General features: G+C 38.4%; 1 protein-coding gene across 3 annotated transcripts in view; it reads left to right on the top strand.

Annotated features, from left to right (window-relative positions):
* BRD10 (bromodomain containing 10) overlaps positions 1 to 14099 on the top strand; it is a 59980-nt gene that overhangs the window by 35789 nt on the left and 10092 nt on the right. For all 3 annotated transcript variants that reach the window (XM_062017637.1, XM_062017636.1, XM_062017635.1), the window contains one exon: positions 10310 to 10425. In XM_062017637.1, coding sequence (XP_061873621.1) covers positions 10310 to 10425 — 116 coding nt within the window. The remainder of the gene's footprint in view (positions 1 to 10309; positions 10426 to 14099) is intronic.

Raw genomic sequence — 14099 nt, 5'->3', positions numbered from 1 at the left:
CTCCTGAAGGTTTTAATTAGACAGTAGTACTTTCCAGGACAGGTTAATGTCTTTGGGAATGGGTGTATCTTTTAAGCAAGTGAGTCAGAAAACTGAAGTTTTCTGCAGTGTTAAGTCCCATTTCAGCTGCAAAAATACGTATTCTGAAGTGCATCTGAGTAAAAAATCCATGGGTTCAGGTCAGAAATATTCAGAACCTCAGATATCAGCTAATTTGTAGGATACTGAAGCTATCCCAAGAAATACACTGGGCTGTGATGAAGCGATATTTTCTGTGTCTGCTTTTTTTTAAATTCCAAACAGGCTGCTGTTAAATGTGTTCATAGGAATCTGGAGTATCTAAACTAAGAGAAGAGAGAGTTTTCTGGGTTTTTTTATAATGGTTTGCTACACTTACAAAAAGTTTAATATATGGCAAAAATAATGCAAGATGGTTCATTTAATTAAAAAAAAATATTTGTAAAATATTTCCTCTATGTACAGTAAAGAAATGGGAAGTATTGCCATACGTTTGAGAAAGTTTGTAAGGGAAACTATTTAAACAAGACTGTAATAGGGACTTCCCAAGAATGCTCAGCAGGAATTTATGTCACCACCAAAAATCAATTAGGGCTCTAACTATTATTTTAGTGAATCAGATATAAAGTGGAAAAACTGTGTCCTCTCATTTGAGCCCTGTGGAAACATCATTATTATTGGACTAAATCTTATTCACTTTTTAGCAAGAAATGGACTTCCTTATTCCCATTCCTCCTTCCTCTTCTTCTGGCCTCTTCATCCTCTCCCCAGTGAAATTTATACCATGCTTGAGACTTTTGCATGTCAGGAGTTTTTCAGTTACACTTGTTTTCACCTGTACTACTGTTTTTACATAAATATACATGCAAACAAGTAATATGATTGTCTTGAGATATCTGTGTTTGCACATACATTTGCAAGTTTAAACTGCAGATACACATCTAGGATAACAGAATTTTAATAAACTTGCTTGAAGTCATGCAGCTGAAAGATTTTCATTTAATTTCAGCTTACGTTTTGTGTTACTATGCATCTTTGTCTGTAATGTATCTAACATATTCTCTTTTTCCATTCTTTGCCCCAAAAACTTAGTTTAGTAATTTCCAAATAGTCTGTTATTGCTTCTCTCTGCCTGCCCCTCATCTTTTGAAGACATTAATGCGAGTCTCAACTGTTGAGCTTTGAATCTGAAACTTGCACATTTACATCCAAGCAGTTTCCTGTACTTCTGGGGAGAGATTGAGCTTGTGAAAATTTTGGAAATCCAGACAGATATTTCGTTTTATAATGTGAATTACTATAGCCAATTCAAGGCTTCAAGTTTTGAAATCATCTCCGAAGTAATTACTTTTTCTGCTCTGGTGTATTTGTCATCTGTTCATCTTGCTAGCTTTCAATATTTTTTCAGTCTTTGGATTTTATTAGATCCTCCAGTGCTTTTTTTTTTTCCTATCTGTTTTGTCTGTTTTTTTCACAGCTCGCCTTAAGCCACATTTATCATCTACCTTTCTGCAGTTCCAGACGTGATAGTGTGTTTTTTTCATCAAAAATATGAATGTATACTCACACATTTAATTGCGAATATTTTTTTCATAGAGGTACTACAGAATATCCAGAACATTTCTCAGTGCTTCAGATTTTGGTCATTTGATATATTAAATTGAAAAAAAAAAGAAAGAAATTCAGGACATTCCAGTTAGCACACAGTTGTAACAAAGCATCTGATTTTAAGATGTTCAGTTGAATAACAGAAAAATACTTGTATATCCAGAGTTAAGAAGATGCAAAATTCAGCTATATGAAACAGATTTAAGTAAGATCCATGATGTCTTAAAAGACAAGTCTTTTTTTTTAAATAATTTAAGGTACTACATATATCTATTTTCTTCATGAGTTACTGGAAATATGTTTGTTAGTATCTTGAAGTTCTACTAATGAAGAGTAAAATGTGACAGTTCAGTAATGGATAATTTCACTGTTCTCAGGTTCAAAAAAATTGTAGGATCATGCTGATAATAAACTTTCTCGAGTGTTTTTGTGGTTTCTCTTTAAAATAAATGTGTTAGATTGATCAACTCAGTGATGATCGTGTAGTAATTTTGCCTAAAGAAAATTAGAACATGTGACTAAATGTGTGAATGGAAAGCAGTTTCATAGTAATTACCAAAATGGTGAGACAAAGACACTCTTTGGTACCCAGAAATTTCTTGGGTTTTTTATTTCATTTATTTGTAATGTTTAATAAGACAGAATGGGGTGACATTTTAGGATGTAGCTTGGTGTAATCAGATATCTAGGTCATGGAAGAGCAAGCCAAAGTCTTTTTTAAAAAAAACGGAAAGTCTGAGGGCTGCTATAATGTGTCTTTTCATTAGTTGCCAGTAAATGCTCAAGGTAAAATTAAGTAAGAGACATAAATGAATTCAGTTTATTAACTACAAGTCATTCTGCCTGAATACATTCAGTGCTAGTCCTCAAATAACATGAGAGGTTGGGTGTTGATAGATATTTATAAAGTTCAGAATAACATTGCTGAAGGTAAATTCAAGATACTGACTTTCAGAACTTTTACCATACAAGATAACTATGAGCATTCTCAAAATGAGAACACTTTCAGTTATAGATGAGATTCTACAACATAAGCGTATAATGCATTTTTATTCAGTCAAAACTGCCATTGAAGTACGTGCCTGAAATTCTAGTATGTGGCCCATAAATTGGTTTATAGGAATGTTCAGTATCACTCCATATCTGAATTGAAAAAGTATCAATCTCTTCTCTTTAGGTATCTGATGTCCAAAGCAGCTGCAGATCATCAACTCCCTCTCTGTGTGACATCACTAGAAAATGCTAGACTGGTGATGTCACACATACCACAGAACCCCGCTGCAGAATGGAGCAGGCCTATTAAGGGTAAGTTTTCTCCCTCCACCACCACCCCTTTTCAACAATATTGCATGGTTTTATAAGATTTCTAATTTTCTTTATTTTATGTCCCTGGGATATAAAGTAAAGATTAAAGAAAATCTTACAAAACTGCATAATATTGTGGTTGTGTGTGTTTATTTAAAAAAAAAAAAAAAGCAAACAAAAAACTCCCCTACAAAGTCCAGTCCTTACCCCAAATATTCATATCCTGGCTCCAGTCTGCTTTGGGGTTCCACGAGTGTGCCAGAATAGTATATGTTGGGGCATCACGGAGAGTGGAGTCAGCATTTCCTGGCTGCTCTGGATGTCAGAAACCTTATTTTAAAAGGTAAGTTTTCAGTTGAGAATGTGTGGAATGTCTCTGTGTTTATGTTGAAACATTCAGCACATTTCTAAAATGTATTTTTATTGTGTTTGCATTTAAAAAATTTACTTGCAACTTACCAGGGCTGAAAGTCACATTTCATACTTGTCTTCTGCTAGGCTTGTTTTTCTCTTTTGTTCTGTTCTTAGTACCTTACATTGTGTTTCCAGAAGAAAAGAGAAATATTTGTCAGGAACTGGAACAAAATGCTAATCAAGTTCTGTTTAGTATCTTTATCAGTGATCTGGATGAGGGGATTGAGCTGAGTGTACACTCTGTCAGTGTGCAGATGACACCAAACTGGATGGGAGTGTGGATCTACTGGAGGAGAGGAAGGCTTTTCAGGGGGACCTGGACAGGCTGGATTGGTGAGCTGAGGCAAACTGTATGATGTCCAACAAGGCCAAGTGCCAGGTCCTACACTTGGGCCACAACAACCCCAGGCAATGCTACAGGCTTGGGGCAGAATGGCTGGAAAGCCATCCAGTGGAAAAGGACCTGGGAACATTGGTTGACAGCTGCCTGAACATAAGCCATCAGTGTGCCCAGGTGGCCAAGAACACCAGTGGCATCCTGGCTTGTATCAGCAGTAATGTGGCCAGCAGGACCAGAGAAGTGATTGTCTCCTTGTACTCGGTGCTTATGAGGCCACACCTCAAATACTGAGTTCAGTTTTGGGTCCTCACTACAAGAAGGATTTTGAGCTACTGGAGCATGTCCAAAGAGGGCGAGGTGGGGGTTGGTCTCTCCCCTCAGCTACCAGAACAAGAGGAAATGGCATCAAGTTGTGCCAGGGGAGGTTCAGATTGGATACTAGGAAAAAATTCACGACTGAGAGGTTTGTCAAGTGTTGGAACAGGCTGCCCAGGGAAGTGATGAGTCACTGTTCCTGGAGGGATTCAAAAGATGTGCAGTTGTGGTGCTTAGGGACATTGTTTAGTGGTGGATGTAACAGATGGACATTAACCAGGTTAACGGGTAGGCTTGATAATCTTACAGGTATTGCCTGTCCTAAACCATTTTATGAGTCAGATATAAGGTATTGAAGCAGTAGTACTGGGAATGTGAATTATAGACCACATTAAGAACCTAACAGTACACATCACCACATTAAGAGCCTAACTCAGTACACATCTAAGTTAGGTACCAGATATTTCTATTTAAATGATAATTTAGGAATGCAGGCTCTTATCAAACTTAGAATTAGCTCAAGTAAATGGAACAGTTTCTTCACAGATATGTAAGACCAAGTTCTTCAGTGGTAAAGACTAGTTTTTCCTCTAAAATACTATGTTGAGTAGATGTAGTTGCACAATTTTAGTTCATGTGTGCTAATAAAATCCTGATGAATTTCATAAACATCAGAAGACAATGCATCCAGATCTCCATTTCTACAGACCTCTTGTTGATGATAGGACTGAATTACAGGCTTGTAATAGCTATACTACCCTTGCTATTCCACTAAACTACTCTTTGTGGAATTTTCTGAACCAGCTATATTTTTATTACGTTGAGTGGAACTGTCACGGCTGCTCAGCTGTGGGCAGTTCCTTCTGTGCCATTAGATACGCATTCCATCTCTTTGGTGATCTCGTAACACATTAGAGCACAGTCAGAGGTTTCTAACTTCCATTGTAAGGAGCGCTGTGGTCAGTAGTTGAAAAGGACACTTGAAGCAGGACTATGGTCAGTGCTTTATTAAATAACCCATAACTTGAATAGCCAAGTCCTGAAAAGAAGAAAGAACAAAGATTCAACAGCTTCTCTGCACAACCTGTTCTAATACTATATGATTCTGAGAAAAATATACCTTCTGAGGTCTAGTCTTAACCTCCTAAGCCTCAATATATAGCTATTCTCCTGATACCATTTGGTATTACTGAGAAAAACTTGCAATTCAGACATTTGTAAAGAAAGTTTATTTTCTGTAGAAACTAGTAGGCAGCTATGTAATGCTGAAGTAAGGATCTAAGTCATGACTTTATCGGTTACTGATTTGGGTTTTTTTTCTTGGAAGACACAGAAGATACTGTTAGAGAATTAAATTGCATTGGGAAAGTAATGTTAGACTTTGTATTGGTGTGTCTTAAGGTTATAGTGGGGTTTTTAAAACCCATTTTTACTATTTTAATATTCAAGGATTTTTTTAATTAAATATTTAAAATATTAAATATTAATATTAAGGTCCCAGAATCACAGTATGGTGTGGGTTTGAAAGGACCTCTAGAGATCATCTAGTCCAACCTTCTGCTAAAGCAAGATTCCTCTCAATGAAGTCACACAGGAACATGTCCAAGTGGGTTTGGAAACCACCAGAGAAGGAGACTCCACAACCTTTGTGGGCAGCCTGTGCCAGGCCTCCCTCACCCTTACACTGAAATAGTTTTTCCTTATGTTTAAATAGAACTTTTTGAGTTCCAGCTTATGTCCATTACCCTTTTTCCTGTCACTGGACACTACAGAAAAGTGTCGTTGCGTTCTCCTGGCATCCACTCTTTAGGTACTTATAAGTGTTAATGAGATCTCTCCTTATTTAGTCTTCTCTTTTCTAGGATGAACAGCCCCAAATTCCACAGTCTTTCCTCATAAGATGTTCCAGTCCCCTGATCACCTTCATGGCCCTGTGCTGGACTCTCTCCAGCACTTCCCTGTCCCTCTTGAGCTGAGGAGCCCAGAACTAGACACAGGACTCTAGATGAGGCCTTACCAGGGCAGAGGAGAGGGGGAGAGGAACCTCTCTCAATCTGCTGCCCATGCTCTTAATACACTGCACAAATCCATTGGCCTTCTTGGCCACGAGGGCATATTACTTGTTCATGGTTAGTTTATTGTCCAACGAGACTCCCAGGTCTCTCTGCAGAGCTACTCTCCAGCAGGTCAATCCCTAGCCTGTAGTGGTACATGGAGTTGTTCCTTAAGGACTTTGTGCTTGTTCCTGTTGAACCTCAAGCCAGTTGAGATCCCCCTGAGTGGCAGGACAGCCTTCTAGGGAATCAGCCAGTCCTCCCAGTTTGGTGTCATCAGCCAACTTGCTGAGGGTACACTCTGTCCCTTCATCCAGGTTGTTGATGAAGATGTCAAACAAGACTGGCCCCAGAACCCATCCCTGTAGAACTCCACTGGCCACAGGCCTTTAACTTGATTCTGTGCCATTGATCACCATCCTCTGGGCTCTGTCATTCAGCCAGCTCTCGATCCACCTCACTGTCCACTCATCCAACTCACATTTCCTGAGCTTTCTGATGAGGATGTTATGGGAGGCAGTGTCAAAAGCCTTGCTGAAGTCAAGGTAGATGACATCTGCTGCTCTCCTCTCATCTAGTCAGCCAGTTATAGTCTCATAGAAGGCTCTCAGTTTGGTCAAGCAGGATTGCCACTTGGTAAGTCTGTGTTTACTTCCCTTCATAACCGTCTTTTCCTTCATGTACTTAGAGATGACATCCAGGATGAGCTGTTCATCATCTTTCCAGGTGTGGAGGTAAGGCTGACTGGCTTGTAGTTTCCCAGATCCTCCTTTTTTCCCATCATGAAGACCAGGTGACATTGGCCTTTCTCCAGTCCTCAGCTACCTCACCAGTCCTCTACAATCATTCAAAAATTGAGGGAGAGAGTCTTAGCAATGACAGAGAGCTCCCTCAGCCGTCATGCATGCATCCCATCAGGACTCATGGATTTGTGGGTGTTCAGCTTATGTAACAGGTTTTTAACCCCATCCTCATCCACCAAGGGAAATTCTTCCATTCTCTAGACTGTCCTCCAGGGACTGGGCTTACCATGGGCTGGCCTATGTTGTCAAGACTGAAGCAAAGAAGATATTTAGTAGTTCTACCTTCTCTGCATTTTCTGTCACCAGGGCACCTTCTGTGTTCAGCAGCAGGCCCACATTGCCCCTAATCTCTCTTCTGCTGCTAATGTACTTGAAGAAGCCCTTCTTGATCTCCTTTCCTTCCTTTTCCAGTTTTAATTCCAGAAGGGCTTTGGCATTCCTGGTTTCACCCCTACATGTTCTGGCAACATTCCTATGCTCTTCCCAAGCAACCAAGCCCTTTTTCCACCTTCCATAGACTTCATTCTTCTCCTTGAGTTGCTCTAGTAGTTCCTTGTGCATCCACGCAGGCCTCTTGCCTCCTTTTCCTGGTTTTCTACTTGTGAGGACACACGGATCTTGAGCTTGGAGGAAGTGGTGCTTGAAGATTGACCAGCTTACCTGGGCACCCCTACCGTCTAGAATCCTATCCCATGAGATTCCTCCAAGCAAGTCTTCAAAGAGGCCAAAGTCAGCTCACCTGAAGTCCAGGGTCACATTCCTCGTTGGTGCTCTGCTTCTTCCGTGTAAGATCTTGAACTCTGCCATCTCATGGTCACTGCTTGCATAACTGCCTTCAAACTTCACATCCTCAACCAGCCTTTCTTTATTTGTTAGCCCAAGGTCCAGCAGCACACCTCTCTTTGTTGTCTCCTCAATGACGTGAGAAAAAGTTGTCATCAGCATTCTGTAGGAACCTCCTGGACTGTGTGTGCTTGGCTGAGTGGCTTTGCCAGCAAATGTCAGGGTGGTTTAAGTCCCCCATGAGGACCAGGGATTGTGACTGTGAGGCAGCTCTCAGTTGCTTGTAGAAGGCCTCATCCACTTCCAGATCAGGTGGCCTGTAGGAAACTGCCACAACAGTAGGATTTTACATTTGTGTAGCATCTAGGCTTTGCAGAAATCATATGTGATGGCACAGAAAACCAGCAGAATCACAGTAATGTTTGGTCTTTTTTGGTCTATATTTGTTCAGTGCCTTGTTTCTAAGAAAATTCTTTTTGTTGTTTAAATTTGTGTATTTCCACTGACAGGTTAATTGTCCACTCCTGAACTGCAGTAAGAAAAATGTGTAATTGGGATATAAGGAAATCACTAGTTTTCCATTTTTAAATGCCATGGCTATAAAATTTATATTAAAATTATTTGGAAGCAAATGTGGAGTTTTCTAGAGTTTATATCCAGAGGACACTCACTTTGTTTAAAACTAGCTCCAGAATTCAGGGGGCAGGAGATTAGAGAGGTTTTTTTTTTCTATTTTTCTAAGCAAGGAGAGAAGTGGCTTGTATTTGTTCTTTAAAGCATTAATGAAGCCAGTCAGTTCTTGAAGTCTGCTCTTGACTAAGCTGCCGCCTTCTGTCTGGCTGTTCAATGCACGATACAGTTCTCATTTCAGGGTTTACTCAGTGGTCAGCTGGTTTTCATCAGGCTCATAAACACTTTTTTTTTTTTCTATTTAAGCTAAGGTCTTAGCCATATTTAAAGATAAATGAGTCTCAGAAATTAATAATTTCTTCCTAGTTTTACTCCATAGGAATTTTACTTATCTTTTTAACACTAGTGAGTGTTCACACATCCCATTCTTTGTTATGTCAAATGGGCGTACAGTATTTCTGTGTCCTGATAGTTGTGGCATTGTTCTTTTTTGCCATGTTTATTTTTATGCAATCCGCTGACACTATGTAGTATATAAATTCATTCTTTGGAAACTGTGAAACATTTTGTATATATTACATATTATATATGCAGCATAATTTACTATTTAGAATCTTTGATTTTGTAATTTTTATTGAAGACTGAAGGAGTAGCTATTCGTTTTGTCATGTAACATGTAAATAAGTCTCCATTAAAAAATAGATACATTGTCTTCAACCAGTGTTGAGCCTGACTGATATTGTTGTACATTGGAGAGATGTGCTGAAGTATGTAGAACAGAATTATTCCAAGGACCAAAGAAAAATCATTGTAGACTATTGAAAGGCAGACGTGTCAAGCTTAATCCAACTTTTTCCTGCCCTACATTTCGTGGTGTACTGGACCACAGAAAGCTGTGAAGGATATGAGTTCTATCAAAAGCTAAGTATGCATGTGAAATACAAATGTTCCCAAGCCAGTCTCCTTTTTCTTGCAGAACCATTGCCTCTTTGCTGTTTTACATCCTCTTTGACAAGTCAAGAGAAAATCCTCATTTACATAAAATACACAGAATTAGTAGAGTGGCAAAAGTACTAGAGTACACTACATGTATTTTTGTGCCTGACAGATATATATAGATATATAAAAATACATCACTCAGTCTTCTAAGTAAAGAACTAGAGAAAAAAAAATAGAATAAATATTTGCAAGGGGCATCTAAGAGTATTAAGAAATATGTTTTGCAGCATTATAGCCACCATGATTGTTTTTGTATACATGCTAATTGTCATTTCCCAGTGTCCTTTGTCCTCTTTCAGCTTTTCCAGATTTATTAAAGCATGGAAGATCATGAGATTAGATGTATCAGTTCAGAAAAGAAAGCCATGTTGAATTATATACTTGATTTGAAAGCTTAAAACTTACATGTTGGAAAACTGGTCTCTGATGCAGTCTGTTACATTATAAATGACCAATTTGTAAGACTTTCATGAAAATTCCTTATTTTCTTAAAAAAATAAACTGTACCTATAATTTAAAATAAAAATTGCACACAATGTAATGCAAAACCTATGTAGTTTTTATCCATGAAAATTACAGTAAGTCTCTTTTTGCAAATAATAATAAATACATCACTTAGGTTAATTGATATTACAGTAAGATTTTCCATAGTCATTTTCTCTCTGTTAGAAATGTATGTACATAGTTGGTTTCTCCGACCTTAATGGATTACTGCGTATAGTGGTTACCCATTTAAATAATTTTGAACATGTGATATGTTCATAGGATTCTGCTTTACTTTTAAGTTTGACCAGTAAAAAATGAACGTCCCTGCAATGTGGCTTTTTTAACTAGGAAATTATCTGTCCGTAGAATAATTTTTTTTTTAAATGTATTAATGTCTTACATAGGTCAAGGGCAGAGGTAACTGTGAATGTTATTTTCTTCCAGTTTTTCTCCTCATAGGCTGTATTAGTGTACCAGGATTATTGTCATACTGATACAACATAACAAGAGTGAGGTTTAATGCAGTGATAAACAAATATTATTTATGTTTGCAGGGAAGATGGTACCACCGGAAGCAAGCGGTAAAGGAGTTGCATAGTACATTGGTACGATTGCTCAATGAACTGTTACCATGGGAACCAAAGCTAATGAAAGCATTTCAAAGAAACAGGTAATTAGACAACAAGAGTGCATGGCATGGAAAACTTCACAAAATTAACTTTTAAAAAAACTAAGCAATAAGTTGGCTTCTCAGATCTATTAAATGAAAATGTTTTGAAGAGAGGAGTGAGACACTGGCAGTGCTTTGGTTATAAGAATGATTTTGTGTTCCATATTTACTGTCTCTAAATATAAAGTTGAATCTAACCTGCTAATATTTTTTTTTTCTTCCCTCTAAAATACTTTGTAATCCTTAAGCGTGCTTATCAGTAGTTGTATCACAATCCAGCTGGGATTTGTGTTGCTCTTTATTTTGTTACGAGGTAATGAAAATCTGTATCTAGAAAACTAGACCAGGGTTTCTTACAATACTTTGTCAGGCTACTTACTGTCCAAAGCTATGTAAATTGGTTGCTAATTAATTCTCCAGAAAGCAATTCTTAAAGATTTTTTTGAGGTCTTTGTGACCCTGTAAATTTCAAATGCGTCTGGCAGGGTGAGATTAGTGATTGGACTTGGTGATCTTAGAGGTCCTTCCCAACCAAAACAATTCTATGGTTCTATGAATGAGGTGTGTCAAAGAAATATCAGTAAAGCAGTAACTGATATACTTGCCCTTTCTAGATTTATTCATAGCAGTGAAGATGCTACCCAGATTATAAATCCTGGAGAAAATGGATATCAGCTTGGTGTCGTTGTGTGTTGAAGCTTCGTGCTGTTCTTGTCTGTTAGCCATGCAACTGTTGTTATAATCATACCTTAGTTTTGCCACAAAGATATTTAAATATTAGGTAATGATTTAGAAGCTTGACTTGTGTGTCAAATAATAGGTAAGGTTAGGAAGGTGCTTAAATGTTGAGTATGAAAGGAGAAATTTACACAGATAGTGCAAAACTAATTTGAAAAGTGTTAAAAGGTATTATATTTAAAAAAAACTAACAATATAGCACCGAAGACAGTAAACATGAGAAAATTACTAAGAGTCGGTTCTGTAATAGCTGTTTTTATTAATATAATGCATGAATTAAAATTTTATTTGGAAATGTAGGAAGCTGAATGTTTTGCTTTTAATAATGGACTAAAGTACACATTATTTTTTCTATTCCTTTCTACTCAAGTTTCTGTAATTGTTTCTTCATGTCTGTATCAGGCAGGAAGACTCCTTTTGAAAATGTGGCAGATAGTATTACTGTTAGAAAGAATTTCAGTTTCCAGTATGTAGGGTTTACTGTTGTATCCTTTATATAAATTTTGCTGTGGAATGGTTTTGTCCCCATTATTGGTTCTGGTTTCTTAAGTGTATTTAGAGAATATAAAGGTAGGACTGTTGGGTAAAGTGTGTAGAAGTACTGTATGTGAGGTGTGCCTAATATGAGTAAAATTTTAGTCTGGAACTGAGTGTCTGAGGTCTTGAGTGTACATGTGCTAGTAGCTAGAGAAGCATGCAGTTAGAGTGGAGGATGATTTTTGAGATTAGTTTGTATTTCTCAGGATGTATGCTTTAGGCTGTAACTTTAGTTTATTCGGCAGTACTGGCCTATATATTTTCACAACACAACTGTTTGGACAGACACATAATAAACAGCTCCAGCTGAAAAACAGCCTACAAATCATGGGTAGGAGAGAGAGATGAGTGGAGGGAGGCTAGATCTATGTCTCAGTGGGTTTATTATGCAGCTGCTAGGCAGTTTAGTAGCAACAGTAACAAGAGTGAAGAAAGGTGTTATGTGAAAGGAAAAAAATCTATTAAGTAAAAATGGCTTATGCTGGTGTAAACAGCAGCACCACCACAAGCCTGGCTGCAAGTTATAATGTCTACAGGGTGTCACAGTCAGCTACTAACATCTACTAATTGGATTACAGTGTTGACCTTTTAGGTCATCAAGAGCTGGGCAGGAAGGCCTCAGTATGAAATGAGAGATTTCCTTCCTTTTTTGTTGTCTTTAAGTAGGAGCACTATTGTGATCCCTCTTTTTCCCCTTTTGAAAGGTCCTCTGGTCTCTTTGAAATTATAACAGGATATAATGTTGAATAGTATTTGAACAGCAGCAAGGTTTAATAGGAAAGGTTGATTGTCCTCACTCTACATACTCATTCACTGGCCCCACAGCAGAAGTTCCTTCAAAGAAAAAGGTATTCCCATCCAAAAGCTTTAGTATAGTAGTGGCTCCCTAATATTCTCCTACGGTTCCCAAGTGTCTTTCTATAGTTCTTCCACACCTAGACTTCAAGCTCAATATTCTAATGACATAGTTGGAGTCCACACTACCTCTTCATAGAGACTTCAAGGTTGTCTTCTCTCAGAGTGTCAAAGTTGTGAGTAAACAGGTCTTACTGTCCCTAACCAGCTGCACCTGGGCCTCCACCTACATCACCTGCTCATGGGCCCAGGATCTCCAGGTTGTTCTGCAGCCTTCAGTCTCTACTATAGGAATGCAAGTTTCCAGCTCAACTACAGCAGTTACCCTGCCTGGCCATGGGTCTCTCTGATCTGAACTGAAGCTCTGACTGACCGCAGACTTGCATCATCACTGTGGGCCTGCCCAGAAATCATTCAGCTGGGTCCTGACCCTGGTAGTGATCACTGGATCTGATCCTGATCTGGACCTGTGGACTTCCCAGCTTGACCTCAGACCTGCTTAAGCACCGGGAGCTTACCTGTTGATCTGGGCTCTTGGTTGAACTCAGCTGCCTGAACTAGGCCTGCCCTGCTCCCTCATCCAGGGATGGTGGGGTGGTGTGCTGGCATGTGAGGCTGTGACAGCTGTGACATCCTGCTTGACTCCTCCCTCTCCATCCCTCAGGAAGCAGCTGCCCATTGCTGCACAAAATGGAAACATTTTAGTGTCTAAAAATGGGTAAATTTAAGATCTTATTCTTACTGTTGTAAGGGTTAGATCCAGACTAGAGTCTAGATTCTATTCCACACAAGATATTAATGGCTGTTTACTTGTTTGCTAAATTATCCTCCTGGATATTGAGTCAGTTACCACCAGGTGAATCATGTAGTTTGCTGTGTTTGTATATTAGAACACTTAACCCTTAGATTTCATCTAAACGTGGTTTAGAAGAAGGCCAGTGGAAACGTGTAGCAGTTTAGCACTAGTGTCAAGGTAAGTGAATGTGTTCCTGAGTGGTGTTCAAATTAGTAAAGCAGCTCTGTATTGTATATACAGTCTTTAAAGGAGTGTGAACCTATGGAAGGAAATTACAGTGGCTGCTGTTCTTACAGCCCAGAGATAAGACAGTTTTCTTAAAGGAGAAACTTATGTTATAGTCTCCTAGCTGGGCCAAAAGCATGATGCATTTAAGAAAAACAAGGTTTACTTAATTCTCTAGTTGAGATATGCCTTCAGAGGAAGGAGCAGACTTTTTATGTTTAATGCTCAAGTCCACATGGGTATGTTTATCACAATACAAGATGAAGGAAGAAACAGAAGATGGGTGCAGTATAGCAGTGATGATCATATTTGACTCAGTCTTTTTGCTTTTTGTTAGAGGACTTAATGACACAAAATTCAGGTTTGTAAGAGAAGAGAAGTTACTGTCACTTCACATTTTCAGGGTTTTAGAGACTTGCAGAGAAAGCTACGAGAAACTTTTTAAGAGTGTAGACAATTAATTCTCCACCAACTTTTTGTGTGGCAGCAAATGCAATATGTTAAAAATGTAAATGTTAAAAAC

Source organism: Colius striatus, chromosome Z, assembly GCF_028858725.1.
Source record: "Colius striatus isolate bColStr4 chromosome Z, bColStr4.1.hap1, whole genome shotgun sequence".
NCBI lineage: Eukaryota > Metazoa > Chordata > Aves > Coliiformes > Coliidae > Colius > Colius striatus.
The sequence above is the reverse complement of the archived record's forward strand: the minus strand, read 5'-3'. Positions and strand labels throughout refer to the sequence as shown.